At 35.2% G+C, this 18,122-nt stretch overlaps 1 protein-coding gene across 2 annotated transcripts in view; it reads left to right on the top strand.

The window, feature by feature from the left end:
- The window catches only part of Ptpro (protein tyrosine phosphatase receptor type O), a 220,963-nt gene that overhangs the window by 145,615 nt on the left and 57,226 nt on the right, over positions 1–18,122 (top strand). For both annotated transcript variants that reach the window (XM_040280959.2, XM_005331877.4), the window contains exons 8-12: positions 5,654–5,774; positions 6,334–6,527; positions 7,454–7,565; positions 10,951–11,102; positions 12,214–12,334. In XM_040280959.2, coding sequence (XP_040136893.1) covers positions 5,654–5,774; positions 6,334–6,527; positions 7,454–7,565; positions 10,951–11,102; positions 12,214–12,334 — 700 coding nt within the window. The remainder of the gene's footprint in view (positions 1–5,653; positions 5,775–6,333; positions 6,528–7,453; positions 7,566–10,950; positions 11,103–12,213; positions 12,335–18,122) is intronic.

Genomic DNA, 18,122 nt, shown 5'->3' with positions numbered 1-18,122 from the left:
CTTTCAAAATGCAAACATGAAACTGTTAAAGGTTATGGACGGCCACAGAGGCCAGTATTAAAGTGCAGTGCAAGAGCTAGAACACTAGGCTAGTTGTCATTTGTAACCATGAGACTTTTGGGGGATACCACCATAGTCCATCCTCCCCCCACCCCACACACACACAGACTTTTCAGATGAGGAAACTAAAGTTCAAAAAGGCTCAAGAACCAGCTGTGAGTTATATAGCAATCAACTAAAGAAATCTAAAAGATGATCTTACCAGGGCTGGTTTAACTTTGGCTTTGGCTTATTTCTTAAAGCAAACATTATCCCAAAAGAAAAAAATAATATTTCTTGAGCTTTATATTCAATGGTACTGTATGTATATCAAAAGGAAAATCAAAATATGGCTCTAAAATAAAATTGATTTTAAAGCCAATCTAAGCTAAGTTAATCCCTTATTCAAAATACTCAGGATCAGAAGTATTTCAGATTTCAATTTTTTTTTATTTTGGTATATTTGCATAGACATAATGAGACTTGTATGAATGGTACCCACATTCTAAACACAAAATTTATTTATGTCATATATCACTTATACAAATAGGTTGATGTTAATTTTATAAAATATTTTTAATAGTTTTGTGTATGAAGCAAGTTTTATGGTGTGAAATTTTCCTCTTGTGGGATAACATTGGTGTTCAAAAGTTTTCAGATTCCAGAGCATTTCAAATTGGGGGTTTTCAGATTAGGGATACTCCAACCATCACTCATCACCATGGTTTCACTCCTGTAGTCTCACTGTACTTACATTGCTCAACCACTGTCTGTACCTCAGGATTATGCTTTTTATATTACCTAAGTGATCTGTAAGATTCACTGCTAATGTCCCTACTCTACCCTTTAACTCCACTGATTCCTTAGTGACTGTGTGTAAGGTGGGTCATATGAGGTAGCACAAATTTAAACCTGAACCCTAATTTCATGAAGCTGAGAATCTGGCCTTCCAATGTGTTCTCATGGTGTGTGTGTGTGTGTGTGTGTGTGTGTGTGTGTGTGTGTGTGTGTTGCAAGCAAATGTTCTCAGGAAGGAGTTTTGTGACACATTTCTCCCAGCACCAATGTAAGACTATCCATTTACAAATCTGATGAACATAAAGTTAGTGCTAAATCCGTGTGATGTAAAACACTCGAACAATTCTTCAGAGTAAATGTGCTCTCGGCATCCTCTCCAAAGACTTGTGCATAATCACACTTTTCAGAAGGAGGAAGAGTCATATTCGTGTGTATTAGTTCTTACGTGTGGTCTTAGTCCATGAATGTGTTCTGGCAACTTAGAGGAATGTCTAACTTAATGACAAAATCAGACAGAAAGACAATCAAATGAAGAAATGGTAGAAGTAAAAGACAGAATATTTATGGGACCTTCCCAAAGTCACATAGCTGATTAGTATCAGAGCAGTGGCCAACATCCAAATGATCTGAATTCCCAGCCAGTTTTTATGGATTGCGTATGCTGCCTTACAGGAGGTTCACCCTCACCATCATCCTGACAGAGTCCAGAGCACAAACTCCAGCATCAGAACAAGTGTGGGTTTAAGACCTGAATCTAACAGTGAACACCGGGGCAGCTTTGTTCATCTCTGCAAGTCTTGGTGTCTTCATCTGTGATATGGGGAGAAGTGAATTCTACCTATGGAGTTATGATAAAAATAAAAGGACTCTTTGTTTAATTCAGCATTTGGAACATAGTAAGTGCATAAAAGGAAGTATTAGCATTTATTACTATCCATATTTAGTTGGATGTTTTTTTGAGTCAATGAAGGGAGGTGAAGTAGTTCTGGAGTCCTCTATGGAAAAGTCTGGAATATATGTATAGCTAAGAGCTAATGGAGGAAGGACCACACAATAGAATAAGAACATTTCAGACTCAGAAGAACTGTCACTATAATATATCTCTACCCCACTATTTAACAGTCTATCTCATATTTCTTCCCACCATGCTCTCTACTACATTTTCCCTCATATTTCTTGAGCTGAAGAGGGGTAGTAATGGGCCTATTTGGAGTGAGACTGATTTCAACTGAGTTCTCAAGATTGAAACTTAAACCAGTCAAGAAAAATACGGAAATGCTAAGATAGGTGGAAATTGATGGAAGGAATATAGAGTTATCTTGTAGGGAATAAAGCTAATGTTATTTAGTAAGAAGAATGCAGGAGCATTTCCCTTTCCCGCCTTCAACACATGTCTAAAGAGGTCCAGGATAAATAAAAAGAAATGGATATAGAGAAGACTTCTGCAACCCCACATTCATTTCAGCATTTTTCAAAGTAGCCAAGAAATGGAGTCAACTTAAGTATTCATCAACAGATGAATAGATACTGAAAAAGTGGTATATACCCAGAATGGAACACTATACAGTCTTTTAAAAGAAGGAAATTCTATCATTTACAACAATATTGATGAACCTGGAGGACATCATACTAAGTGAAATAAGCAGTCATTGAAAGACAAATGCTGTGGGATCTACATATATATGGAATCTTTAAAAAAAATCTCAATTTCATAGAAACAGAAGAAAGGTAGTTATTAGTTATCAGAAATTGGAGGGAGGAGGAGGAAGATGGGAAAAGGGAAAATGTTGAATAAAGGCTATAAAATTTCAATTATACTGGAGAAATACATTTTAGTGAGCACTTGATGGTAACCACAAGTAATAATCATGTATAGTATATTTCAAAATTGCTAAAATAGATTTTTAACAGTCTTACTTCTAAAAAAAATGATACACTGGTGATGTAACAGATAATGTAAATTAACTTGATGAAATCTTTCTGTGATCTATATCGATCGATCAGAGTATCACATTTTACCCCACAGGTACCTACAATTATTCTCCAGGTATAAATAAATAAAAAATAGGCAAAGAGTAGTAGAAGTACAAACATAAGCTGGCAGCGTAGCAAATATTTAGAAATGAGGGATGCATTTGTGTTCCTAATTTTTTGTTACTAAGGAAAGTAATTTGCAATACCATTTTCTTTAAAGTGAAGAAGTGTGTGTGTGTGTGTGTGTGTGTGTAATCATAAATAAATAAAGGAGAATGGAAGCCATCTTGAGAAAAGGAGACAAACAGGATGAATGTATAGCAGCATATTTAAGTGGTTATGATTCCATGTATTTCTTTGAATAGTTAGAATCAACTACAGCCTAAAATATTAAACTGAAGAAACTTTAACATTACTCTGAAATAATCTAAGCTCTTTACATCCTGTGTAATTCTGAATACTCTAAGTAGGCAAAATGAGTGACTGTTGATCTAAGTTGGCATTTACTGGTACAGTGGGAAGTTTATAACATGCTGTAGAATTCAAATGAAGAGTTCGGAGCGGTGTTCGTAATATAAGACATACATGGCTCCACAACATATTATTGACGTATATGTGCTAGAGGAGAGTCTAGAAGAATTCCTGCCAAAATATCAGGACTTGTGGAATAAGAACAGAAAAGACTTCCAATTTATGTCATTTACTCTTCTGCTGTGGGAACAATATTTATAATGAGCATGTGTTCGTTTTGCCACTTAGAATTTGTTTGTTTGATTTTAGACATCTTACTATGTTGCCCAGGCTGCCCTCAAACTTAACATCTTACTGCCTCAGGCTCCTGAGTAGCTGGGATATAGGCAGGTGCTGCCTCATCCAACTTAGAATATATTTCAAAGATATGAAATAGTCCTGTTTAGTTACATATAAAATGTATGTTCTCATTCACATTGTCTCTTTAGAAAATTCACTATCAGCTAAGGACACCTGAGTCCCTTTGTGTGTAAGTCCCCAGTAAAATTGAAAATCTAAAATGTGAGCAAAAAACACTGATACAAAAGAGTGTAAATAGAAAAGAAAGGATAGAAGAGCTAATTTATTAATCAGATTTAATCTCACTTTGGTCAAGTCAATGAAATGGGAATTTTGGTGTGGTGCTCCGACTGCTTTTGTACAAAGCATTTTGTACCAATTAAATTACACAATTTCTACCATTTATAATTTGTTTCTGATATTAGAAGAGATTAAAATACACTTTATAACATCAGCTATATGTTTATCCTAAAAAATCTTAATGAAACTTTTAAAAACATTAGAGTTTAGGGGCTGGAGTTGTGGCTCAGTGGTAGAGTGCTTGCCTAGCATGTGTGAGGCCCTGGATTCAATCTTCAGCACCACATAAAATAAATAAATAAACAAAATAAAGGTATTGTGTCCATCTACAACTAAAAAAAAATTTTATAAATCAGTATGGTGCATTCTCAAAAGACAAAGAATGGAATCACCCTCTGACACAGTTACACCATTCCTTGGTATTTATCTGTAAGAATTAAAGTGAGCCTACTTTAGAGATACAAGCATACCCATGTTAATTGCAGCACAATTCACAATGACAATTTATGGAATCAGCCTAGGTGTTCATCAACAGATTAATGAATAATAAAATGTGACATGTATAAAAAATAAATTCAAAATTACAGTATAGATAAACTATTAACAATACTGTTCTCATTAATTTGTATTCCTTCCTGCAGTGATTCTGCAATTTTATATCCCAGGTGCCAAAAAAACTTGATTATAAGAGTTAATATTTCTTGATATTCTGGTTTATCTCTATGAGTTATGTGATATTATTATCTATATTTTATCAATGAAGAAACCAAGGTAAAAAGTTTAAATAATATATGAGAAAATCCCCAGGTATATACAGAGTTTGATGTCAGGCAGCCTGAATAGAGAACCTGTGTTCTTCCCATTAAGGAAGATCATCTTAAATATTAGAGGCACTGAAGTCAAAATAGCTCACTTCCTAACCACTAGTTGAACCATAAATCCATGTGCATTTCAACATGCAACTTTAATAAATCCATTTTGTTCATCTTATACATTGTCACTATTGGACTCCATATGGCATTTGTTACATAATCAGTAGTTTTTTTTTTTAAGTGAAAAGGAGCTCATCTAAATGAGAAACGTTTTCCATAACATTATTTTATAAGGTTACCAACAGACTTGCAAAGTGCTTACTGCTGTATTTCTACATTCTGCCAGTGACTTGCCCACAGATTAGAGGTCCCAACAATAAGCTTCTATTGCCAACAGTGAGTTTCAGTATGTGACCTTGGCCATTCTCTGGCTTTACTTTCTCAATCTATTAAATGAGTGATTTGAACTAGATAATCTCTGAGGTCATTTCCATCTTTATAATTAGATATTATGTGCTTCTAAGTGACGAGAAACTAAAGACATTTCTGCACCGATCTTCGCATGTAATCAGCTGACACTACAATTTAGCATGTCAGACTGTCCTTATGGTATTGCTGATTTGATTATGGTTAGAGGCTGATGTGTCTCTAGTGTGCAGGGCTACAATTGACATTGATGCATATAAAGCAGTTCATGGGGCTTATTAAATCCAGCCATAGAATTGGAATGTTCTGGGTTCCCTTCAGGGTTCACATAAACTATAAATCATCCTAATTTTGAAATCTGACCTTTCCCAGCATAAGCAAAGGCTTCTGGATTTCAAAGTCACTGTGGTTCCTCAGAGGCTCTGAATACCACATAAGCTTCTGCAAATCCCACTCTGAAAGCCCATCTCTAAATAAATCTTATTGGTTTATAGGTGAACTCAAGCAAACCTATTATTGAAAATCTGGTTCCTGGTGCCCAGTACCAGGTTGTGATGTACCTAAGGAAAGGCCCTTTGATTGGACCACCTTCGGATCCTGTGACATTTGCCATTGGTAAGTTCCTAGCAACAAGAATAATGACTTATCTTTCTCAGACTACTGGTTGGAGGGGTGCAATGTGCAAACATAGATGCCAAAATCGTGCTATCCTCACTTCCCTCCTATAAAATGACATAGTATTTTCATATAACCTAAACACATCCTCTTTAAACCATTTCTAGATTACTTATAATACCTAGTGCAATAAAAATGCTGTGAAAAGAGTTGTTATACTACATTATTTAGGAAATGAAGACAAGAAAAAAAGTCATTTTACACAGATGAATTTGAGGGAAGAATATTTTCCATCTATGATTGGTTAATCCCACAGATGTGGCACCCACTGATACACAGGGCTTACTGTAAGGAATGACTAGAACTGAACACTTAGTCCATCCTTAGCATTTACTACTTGGGGGGAAAAATCAGATGCAAATGTATTTACTTTGGCTTTCAATGATTTTGTCAGAAGGGTAAAAGCCTTATTTTTAAGTAGAAGTTTGAAGCCATGGCTGAGATATTCAACACATCTTCTCGGCTTTCTGTCCTTACTCCCTACCCCTCTTCTTTTTAGTTCCCACTGGAATAAAGGATTTAATGCTCTATCCCTTGGGCCCGACGGCAGTGGTCCTGAGCTGGACCAGACCTTACTTGGGAGTGTTCAGAAAATACGTGGTTGAGATGTTTTATTTCAACCCTGCAACAATGACTTCGGAGTGGACAACCTACTATGAAATAGCAGCAACGGTCTCCCTAACTGCGTCTGTGGTAATGGCCCCTTAACCAGCTGTCACACTTCCCTAGGTCGACAGATGTGTCACAAAGAAGTGATTTGTAAATCAGATCATTTTGTAAACACACAGAGGTAGTTTGCTATTTTCAAGGCTTTTAGTTATTTTTGCTTTTAGGGTTTGGGGTATTTGAGGTTCTATTTTTGTTTTTAAGAGAGAGAATTTTGTGAAACTACCTTTCCCCCCTCAATGGAATTTGTCAATGAACATTTTTTTTTATTGCATTTGCCCAAAGCAGAATAGATTTAGAAAGTGTTTATTGTGCTTCTCTGTTCCTAAGGAGGAAAACACAAAAGGTTTCCCTCAGGCCTTCAATAGTTATTTGACCCTATTTAACTCTAGTGATGACTCTTTCTGGAATCTACAAATTGGTTCAATACCTAGATTACTGGGTCATTACAGAATGGTTTTCACAAAACTAGAAATGATTTTCTCTGTGAGACTAAATAATTTTTTTAAGTATAGGTTACCTGCAAGTTACGCGTGAAGTATAACAATTATCCTCTACCCTGTGAGGTCTGTAGTAGTTATCACCCAACAAGACTCTGGCTCATGGTCCATGTTGAAAGAATACAGACTTGTGAGAGGTCACTTGTCTAACAAATAGGGAGAAGTACATGTATGGTTACTTACAAACAAGTGCTATTTCACTGTGTATTAAAATTTAGGAAATTGCAGACTGAAGCCAAAATTGGAAATATTTGTTTGTTTATCATTGAATCATCTTCAAAAAATTTTAGTTTTGTATTTTATTTTATTATGGCTCACTTCAGAAAGAATTACAAATACAAAACACAAAAAAAGGAAAATAAAAATTTTATTATGACCCAATGAAAATGCACTACTCCAAAAATATTACTTTCCTCTTAGTCCTTTGTCTCTTTGCTTTTTTGCCCCATTCAGAGAATAGCTAATCTGTTGCCAGCGTGGTACTACAACTTCCGGGTAACCATGGTGACATGGGGAGAGCCAGAACTGAGCTGTTGTGACAGTTCCACCATAAGCTTCATAACAGGTGAGCATTGTGTGGGAGATGTTTCCATGACAGAGAACCTTATTTTGAGCAGATACTAAGGAGTCACATCTCCAGAAAGGGTCAGTCACCTACCCAGCACTGAATGAGCATCAGTTTCATGGGAGATAATATACTTGATTCTGATCATTTGTTATTTGTTGAATTGATAACCTTTAAAAATTAAGATGTCATTTTTATTCTTAGTTGCTGCCCTTGACTTAGTTTTGCTCTGATCATTGCCCTTGACATGTGCTTCCCAGTTGGGATTGATTAGAACAGGGGTATAGCAGCAGAGCCTTCGGCTTTACACAGCACACTCAATTGACCTTACCCATGCAATGAGTATATTTGTTAGGCAGCATCCATTTCCTTACTAATTAAGCCAGTTTTAAAGTCACAGCCTGGCTGTGGTAGAGTACAATGCAGGAGTTTAAAGTAGGCTTTGAAGAGAGATCTCCTGGAGCAAGTTAACTTTTCCACGCATCAGGTTTTTTAACGTGCAAAATTGAGAAGACAGTGGTATCAATTATCTATTATTATTATGTCTTATTACCTCTTTATTGAAGATGTTACTTAGCAAAATACATTGCTCAAAGTTGAGGTACTTAAAATACTACTTAGATCACTGAGGAACTTAAATGATATAGCTATACCATCAACAGTTAAAGAAAACAATGAAAAGTAGAAATTCATCAAAAAAACATTAACCTTGTTGTTTGAACTAAGAGATTTCAGGAACTTGTTTTTGGACAATACATTCTACTTGTACAGAGTCGTACTGAGAGATTTATTGTTAATTAGAATTATTAGATGATGAATAATTTTGCCAAAATCCTTTCCTCGTTGGACATCTAGCTTTCTTCTGTTCAAATTATTAATGAAACAAATGGAAAGAAATCAATCAGATGTGAATTCTTACACAATCAATTTACATGATATGTCATTTTCTTTACAAATCAATATCCAAAGTACTTTTTTTTCAGATGTTAATAGTAATAACTGCATATGTAAGTGAAAAAAAAGACTAAAAAAAGGAGAAAATACCAATCCTTGGAAAATCACTGTGCTAACCTCTTGAATGTGTTAATGATCACATACTTTATAATTAAACTTCACTGTATCAATAATTCTTAGAGTTGAAATTAGCTTTCAGAGAATACTGTTTTCTTCTCAGGCAGAACAACTATCTGAAAAACTCAAAACTAGTTTCTGCTCACTTCCAGCTACAGAGCTTGAACAATTATCTTAATGGTCCTGAGCTCTTGTTTTTATCAGTGTATCTAAAATATTGCCTGATATTTGGTTAATAGAGCAAAACTTTGTATATTCAAATACCACCTTAACAGATTCTTTGCAGTGTCTCAGAGAGGGACATGAGAAACAAAATATCTTAGGAGTCACCATTCTGAGTGGTTCAAGGTGTGCCTTTTAAACTAGGGAACTGAGTTGGAATAAAATGTATAATAGTCAAGGTGCACACAGAAGTCTGGATTAAAAAAAAAAAAGTAGTTAACAAAAGAGTTATTTACCTTGATGAGCAGTTAACAGTCCCCAGCACGCTGGTCTTTAGGAATTTCTTATCTTTTCCTGGAACAAACATCTCAGCCATACTGACACCAATGGTCTAAAGTATTATTATCTAAGCATATTAATATAGATGGTTTCAATTCTCATATCCATAAGTATAATACTTCATAACATAGTGTCAGAATTAAATATAAATCACTATTAAAGTATATTTTATACTTATTTTTAAAGCAATGGAAATTATATTCTTTTTTGGCTTTTCTTACAGGATTTCAAATAAGGATCTTATTTATAATAAATGACTCTTTCATGCTTTATTTCCCTATGAAATTTAATTTAATTTCCATATAATGTTTCCCTTTGAAATCTAATCTAATTGCCAAATTGATATAAAAGGAAATAGGAATAAAATATTTGAATTAATTGTGACTCATTAGAACCTCAATTCCATTATCTTTGTTAGGCAACTTTGCAAGCCAGGTCCATAGTTAATTGGGCTTGGATAGCAAATAATGATTACTAAACAAACAGTGACATCTGGTGGTCTTTTAGCACTATGATGGATTTTGAAGCAACAATATGAAGTACAAAAATCTGAAGACCAGTGCTTGTTGGGTTTGCTATGCATGGCTGGGTTTGTAATTTTAAAAAGTGTTCTTGTCCTCACTAAAATTAGAATATGAGAAAATATCCTTTGAGGAAATACGTGTATAGGTATTTGGATGTGATAAAGTACCTTAGAATATCTTATATAAAGAAGCCACAGTTATTTTTTCCTATATTAGAAAATTCTGAAATAAGATGTGGGTATTGTTGATAGTTCATGATTATGTAAAGCATGCTAGGAATGCTAATTCCTATTACCTATGAAACAGAAATGTGTTTTTATTTATATACAGGTATTAAAAGTTTTCAGTGAATAATTGTTTTTGAAGGCATAGTCAGTTATATGTGTTTGTTATGAGTTCTAGCAGCATGCTAATGAAGAGAAAGCTTCATGATTTACATAAATGTTCCTCCCATTTTTGTTGGCTTTGTGCTGCATTTCAGAACAGAATATTTCATAGTTGTCATGCCAATTTACATGTATAAATTAAATGTTTCTTAAAATCTTTAGAATTACCAGGTTCATTAAAATATGCATTCAGAGCTCATGTTTTATAAATCTTGTGATGAACTCTGCTCCTAAATTAGCAATTTAAAAAAATCTAACTGTGTTAGGATGTAAAATAAGTGCAGTGTTAGAATTTAGCTTTGTGGCATGATTTTCAAAAAAAAAAATTATTCCTTCTCCTTTACCACCTTAATTTGGGTAATACTTCTTGAAACCACAGGGCTGGACATTGTCAATGATTCTGTCTTGTTATCTTATAGAAATAACATTTGCCTTCTATCCTACTTAGAGAGCTACGATATATTCTGTTCTTCACCTTTCTCTCCTTTTGCTCCTTATTCCCGTCAACATCTTCACTGTACCACAATGGAAGAGATTTTATACTATAGGACCCCAAGTTTTCCAATACTGCTTGGTTAATAACTTTACCAATGCCTAATAATTGACTGAAACAAGCATACCCAAGCAAGGAAACGTACTAGGAACCCTGTAACAGGATCACATAACAGGGGGCACCATTGGGTCTAGCTATCTTGTGTTTGAGATACACAAGATGAAGTCCCATGAAATAAATGCCCACACTGTACCCAGCCTTCTCTGCTTCTGAGAGATCCAGGAGTCCCCAGGCCATTGCCTGATGTTAGCTTTAATTCCCTAAAATGTTGCTATATGGGATTTCATCCTCTCCTGATAAGTACTTTATTAGTCCTTTGTACTAAGTTGTATCTCTTTCCTCCCTCATAGCCCCTGTAGCTCCAGAAATCACTTCTGTGGAATATTTCAATAGCCTGTTATCTATCAGCTGGACATATGGGGATGACACCACTGACCTGTCCCATTCTAGAATGCTGCACTGGATGGTTGTTGCAGAAGGAAAGAAGAAAATTAAAAAGAGCGTATGTTTTTTTTTAATTCAAATATTAGGCATCTCAACATTTAGTAGCACGGACTATTGAAAACCACTAAGCAAACATTTATGTAGATAAACATATGTTTGTATACCAACTGGCACTGTTTGAGCTCAGGAAATAGAACAACCCAAAATTACATTCTTTCTTATGTAGAACTTAATCTTTAATCTCTAACAGTGAGTTGTAATCGCTGAAATAACTATTGGTTTAATTTATATTTAAAGTTATGATTTGAGATCATTCTTCAGGATGCCAAACATTTTCAAGAAAATGATAATTAACAAATTTCAATATTTTCTCCATGTATCATCAACACCTAAATATTTGGATACACTGGGGATATTGATTTCTTCTCTCCAAGTTTATTAGCTTTTAAGCATTGTGTTCATTAGGATACAGACTAAAGTACTATAATAAAAACAAACATACAAACAAAAAACAAGATACAAGTTTTTTGTTGTTTTTAATTATAGCCTAGTATGGGTCATCCAGGTCCTTTCTATTTTCTTGCTCTATTTCTTTTTGTCACTATGTGGAATTGTCATTTGCACAGGAGAAGTTCATTATCATTTCGTCCATCCTACAGTCTGCAGGAAGAAGGCAAGAGAGGACTTGGAGGCCCAGCACTTATAGAATATGAACTCACTCATTGCACACATGATCACATGCCCCCCCCAGCTGCAGGGGAGGATGGGAAATGTAGTCTTTAGGTAGAAAGCCATGTCTATAGACATAGCTAGGTTTCTTCTGAGCCTTTCAGAATATATGTATTGGTAACAACCCAACAATATCTTTTCTAAAATCTGCTGCGACTATATGGGAAAACACTAGAGCAATATCTATATCAAATAAGGGACTGGATTACTGAATTGTTTTATCTAGAGCGGATATACATGTTTAAGTCTCCTTGCATTTGGCTCAAATGAGAAATTTGTATAATTTTCAGAGAACATAACTTATATGTAATATAAGTAATATAATTGTAGATCACAGCACAAAACAGAGAAAGAATGGTGCTATAGCCTTGTAATTGTGTAGAATAGTGTGCTGGTTCATTCAATAGAAGTTTAAGCCCTGGATTTTGGTGTTCTTCCAGGTAACACGAAATGTCATGACTGCGATTCTCAGCTTACCTCCGGGAGACATATACAACCTCTCAGTAACGGCTTGCACAGAAAGAGGAAGCAACACCTCCACACTCCGCCTTGTCAAGCTAGGTAGGAGTCTATGGGCAAGTGTAGAAACTATCACACTGGGAGAACTAGTGCTTGATCCCTTAATTCAGTGTGGGCTCCTTGACTCAATGAAATAATAACAGAAAACAGCTAATTCTCTCTTATAAAGAAGCAGAAGGTAGACATTTATACTACCCAAAAATATAGTCAAGTTAGAATAAGTTTTTGTGAGTAAACTGTATATTATGCTGGGAGACAGGTGTATTTGCCATTCTTAAAACCATAAATGAACACAGTTCGTTTTAAAGATGGATGAATGTTAGAGAATATCTAGTGCAGTGTTTTTAACTGTTAGACAACATCCCCTTTTCATTTAAATGGCTATTAATTATCTTAAATAGACACTCATAGCTAAAATAACCCACACACTAGTTTTTTTAAAGTTGTTATAATTTCATATGAATATAAAATCAATATGAATGAAAAATATTTATAACAAAATAATAGAGTCCCCTATGTATGTGTGTTCAAACACAACTACTCTGAAAGACTTATGAAGTTGCCTACTGCATACACATAGATCAAATGAACAAGTTTATATTTGCAAGAACTGACCAGTAGGTCCTGATAATTTATAATTTTCAGAAAATATAACCATAAATATATAAAAGAATATTTTAAATGATATAAGGAACAACTGAAAATAAATTAATTAATAATAAATAACTGAGAAAGCCCAGATACAAGTGTGCCCTAGAATAAATCTAGAGTTAGAGTAAAATCAGAAGAAATTAGAAGTATTTGCATATGATGAGACCAAGAGGTAGATGACCTTAATGTGGAGATAACATACCAAGAAAACAATAGACTGTGGATGGGGGAAGGTGAGGAAGGTAGGGTATTCTTGCAAATGAGCTGAAACTTACTATGCAGTAATGTCAAATAATTCTTTATAATTTGACATACAACTTGGAAGTGACACTGTGTAACACAACATATATCTTCTAGAGTAAAATAGTGACTACTAGAAACTAGGAAGGGTAGGAAAGATAGAGGAATAGTTGGATAATGGTTATTATATATTAAGATATGCATTTAGTTTCTGATCCTATAATCGGCAGCAGGCAATGGAGAATGGATTGGCAAAAAAGTTGTGTTGTTGACCTCTTGGGACAGTATCAGTATGAAAACAACTCAAAAGTGAATTCATAATTTCAATAGGTAATGTTCACAACATAGATCTCTTACCACTTTTAAATCTCAAAAATTTTAAATATATGGAAGACAATAACAAAACTATTTCCCAAATGGTGATACAGTTTACTGATATCAGGCTTTCAGGTGTCTATTAATTTATAATAGGTACCTGAATTATCTTTGTTCTCTCATACGTTCATGTGTGCAGCTATGAGTAAGGAGTGCTTTATCAGTGGAATAACACCCTGGGTAGCATTGTGTCTATGAGGCATTTTTAGAAAATCTCCAACAAAACAAAACAAAATCTTTCTTTAATTTATTCAGTAGGCACATTTCTCTACAACTAAAGGCACTGAGTCTTGAATCCTTTAAAACTCACACTTGAAACGATGAAAACTAAATTCTTGTACTAAACCCCTTTAAAATTATGCATCATGTAGTTGGAAATACATGATGTTTTGAAAATATACTATGGGAAGAAAAAGTACATTATTGAGCAATTTTTAAATGATATCTTCCTAATCCGTTTAAATATGACAACTTTGTTCTTAATTATTTTACTTAATTCTTTGAAATTTTTTCAATATCATTGCAGTAAAGTACATGAAATTTATTTTTATGGTAAATTATTCTTGTGTGACATTCTGAAGTCATGTGGCATATAGGAGATGAGACAGTTTTTTATATGAAATCCTCTTGCTCATTGTGGACAGCCAATATTTGTCAAGTCCCTGTTTCTGACTACACAAAACATTCCTGCATGTTTCCAAACACATTCAAGGGGACAGTGCTTCTCACTTTGGGAATCAAGTATAGGGTTGTACACTGCAGGTAATCTGTTCTTCTTCACTGGTGGCCCATGCTTGAATTTTAGAGAATACCAACTTCCAACATGGCATCATCTACTTATTAAGATAAAAGCTTACCTTCCTATTTCAGATTGTGTCTCCCATGAATTCAAAGGTCAGTTCAAAAATCATTTCCAGGTAACCAGAACTACTTGAAGATCTCACTCATGTCCTCAGTGTCTTTCTTTTCCCAAGCATTATTCTTACATGTAGCTGTGTGTTTGAGGTCCTGGCTTCTTTCTCCACCTCATTTGTATAATCAATCTCCTTTACAATTCAAATTCAGAGTGTGCTTACCAAAATAACATTTTCACTGGGCTCAGTACAGGCTTCTCTGTCATTCTGATGGTATTGTGACATTACAGATGACTTACAGAGCCCTGAGAATATGGGGAGAAGTTATAACTAGTACAATTAGGTCTTCATTGGGAGTGTAAGTTGAAAATCAAGATGCTTTCTCAAACATCGTGAGGTCTTGAGCTTCCATGTTTGCCTGATTCATAGGACTGTCTAAGCCAACTGGTAAATTTCCTTTAAACTTTTCAAGAGTAAAAGGCAAGTTCCTAGATAAATTATTTCTATGAAATAAAAAAAAGCTTTTCTGTATTAATATCTTAATAGCAAATGGAATATTGTCTCTATCTTGTTCTTCCCTGAAAGACAATCTATACATAATATGCCTTTTTTTTTTTCATGGCAACTAAATAATCTAACTTTTTATCCTTTTGATAAAACATTCTATTTTTCATCACTAATCATGTTATTGTATTTTATTAGCTCTCCCAATTTTTAAAAAATATTTTTTAGTTATAATTGGACACAATACCTTTATTTTATTTATTTTTATGTGGTACAGAGAATCGAACCCAGGGTCTCGCACGTGCTAGGTGAGAACTCTACCGCTGAGCCACATCCCAAGCCCCTAGCTCTCACAATTTTCCATAACACAATGCCTTGCCACCCATAGCTGCTCAATATATATTACTGAATTGAATTGAAATAGTAGACTTCAAGGTTGAAAATAGTAGCTAATATTTAACCAAAATAATTTCATCTTTCATAGAAGTGAAATAGCATTGTGCTTTTAAAATAACCGAATTGAAGTTACTTTTTGTTTCACAAAACTTCATACCATTTTGTTTCTTCACAGTGTTCATTTGGTGTACACAAAAGTCATATTAATTCTACTTTACAGGAAAATACAATTTTGACATACAGATTTTCATTTGAATCAGAATAATATTGTTAAAGCTTGGACCAAAACTAGCTGGGTTAACCAGCATTCCAGCCTCTCTGACAGAGGTCTCTTTATGCTATGTCTATCATAGGAGGCAGGATTTACCTCTGTGGAAATAAATTAACCTATCGATGACTATCGTATAACATAAGTTAATCCAAGATGATAATGAGCAAAGGTAAAGAGCCCTTTCTCAAAATAATTGCCAAGAATTTTCAATTATAATGTCAACAGCAAACATCCATATTAAGACACATACCATCAGTGGTGCTATTTACAGAATGTTGAGCCAGTCCTCCCACAGGGAATTTCTGAGTGCCTGCAGTTTCATGCTACTATGGTGGTATGTGATGACCAGTCCCTTTGGAAGTCAACACAAATGTTAAAAATTAAATCTGTACCTAAGACCCGTCGTGTTGGAAGAAACCACTGGTCTGCACATGACTATGTTTTCAACCAATAACCAGTCATATCTCCAAGTCTTGGTGAATCCAACTAGAACTTTGGGCCAACTTTAGGAGTTTATATCAGAGAATCAGTTTTCCAACCTTAAAAAAAGGAGGAAGAAGAAAGGAAAAGAAACAAGAATGGTAAATGTTGGCCATTTACAAGATAGCTCTGTACTAATAGAACATTCACTTATTAATTCATCTAACAAATATATATTGACAGCCTTGCAAGCCTAGTGAAAAGTCAAACTACTTGTAGCAATGAACCCAAAGCCTTCTTTCACAGAAATGTCCACAAATAACTTTTGATCTAGTGAAGAGAAAATGATAAGTGTTTCACAGAGCATTAAAGCAGGGCACTGGGGTACAGTCACTGTGTGGTTAAAGGTTTCTTTGAGAGAGCCATCAAAGCTGAGGTCTAAATAACCAAAGAGGATCATCCACAGAAGGTTGGGGAAGTGTGCTATGTGGAGGGGATAGGCAGAGACCAGATTGTACAGGATTTTGAAGGCACTGAGGTAGCATTTTACATTTAGAGCCATGGGACATTTAGAGGATTTAAAAACATCTGACTTACATTTGAAACAATCCCTCTGGTAGCTTAAGGGAGAAAGGATGGTTGAGTCAACAACCAATAAAGGGTTATTTGTCCCAGTTGAAAAAATAACATTCTAATCCAAATAAGTCCCATGAGAAATGATGGAAACCTTGACTAACGTGGTTATAATGGAGATGAAGAGAAGTGGACAGAATTGTGGAGCTATTTTGAAGGTTGTGTCAAGCTTCTGTTGGGACAGAGACGGGAAGTGAGAGAAAGAAATTGACACTGACTTCTAGGCGTGGCTCTTGAGCAACTAGGATGGATGGTGGTACAATTCATTGAGATGGGAAAGTCTTGAAAAATTAGAGGAGCCCTAAATTTGGAGTAAAGTAAGAATCAATGATTTTTCTTTGGATATAAATTTGTGGTAACTGTGGGACATCAAAGAGCAGATGTTAAATAAAGAGATTATTGATACATGTGTCTGGAAATTGAGAATTTCTAGGCTGGAAAGATCATTTGGGAGCATCTAAGATGAGGTCACCAAGTAATAAGATGAAACAGATGAGCAGAGAAGCCCTGGATCTAGCCTACAGGAAACACTTCAGCACTTACAGACTGAGCCCAGGAGAAGCCAGCAAGAGACACTGGGAAATACTAGCCAGTGAGGAAAGAAAAAACCCAAAGACAGGATTTGCATACCACCATTGTGAAACTTCTGCTTTTTCCTGCCCACAGACTTGTGCAGGCAGAGTCAGGACAGGAATCCTGTACCGCCAGTGCTCGGAGAGGGTTTGGGGATGGCTGAGTGCTGTGCTGCCTTGCAGCACAACAGAACCTAGGAAGGCTGGGCCCACTCTACCCCTGGCAGACCTGGGTCTGGACACAGGATCAATTCTTTTTATCTGTTTTCTGCATATTTGTTCCTGAATTGGGTTTTCTCTAAAACCTTCATTTCCTTCATAACACATGTAACAAACAAGGGAGGATCCCACACCCGCTCTGTGGTTTTCTGTTCCCTTTTTATAATTTGGACATTAGGACAACATTAGCTCGATTTTCTGAATCTCAGTCATGAAAATTTTTGAATAGATTAGAAATCTTTAAAACATCATTTGGCCACAGACAAGGGGAAAAACAGAAACACTTTGAGATGTTTAGAATTTGGGAAGTATTGGATCCCTTGTGTCCTCTCTTTCTTCAGTAGATTGCAAATAATTATGGAGTTTAATAAACTGGGTTTTCTGACCAGTCTGTTGTACTTGTGGTCTCACTCCCTCTTAAGAACATTTGTTTATCATTTTGTTGAAACCATGGAGTTTACAATTTTGGAAATAGTTGCTTGAATATACGCAGTCCTTGGTTTTAGAAAGGAGTGGGTTAAGTGCGTGAGTCATACCTTACTGAAGTCTGAAGTACCACTCCCTAGCCACCCTTTCCTGGAATCCTCTCCTAATATATAACTAATGTTATTTTTCTTATTCTCTCCCCGCATACATACACAAAAAGAGCTAAGTAAGTTGAGAATATGAATAAATGGTGTCAAATAGCACAGAGA

The sequence above is a fragment of the Ictidomys tridecemlineatus genome, chromosome 6 (assembly GCF_052094955.1).
Source record: "Ictidomys tridecemlineatus isolate mIctTri1 chromosome 6, mIctTri1.hap1, whole genome shotgun sequence".
In the NCBI taxonomy this organism is placed as follows: Eukaryota; Metazoa; Chordata; class Mammalia; order Rodentia; family Sciuridae; genus Ictidomys; species Ictidomys tridecemlineatus.
This window is presented reverse-complemented; position numbering and strand designations above follow the sequence as displayed.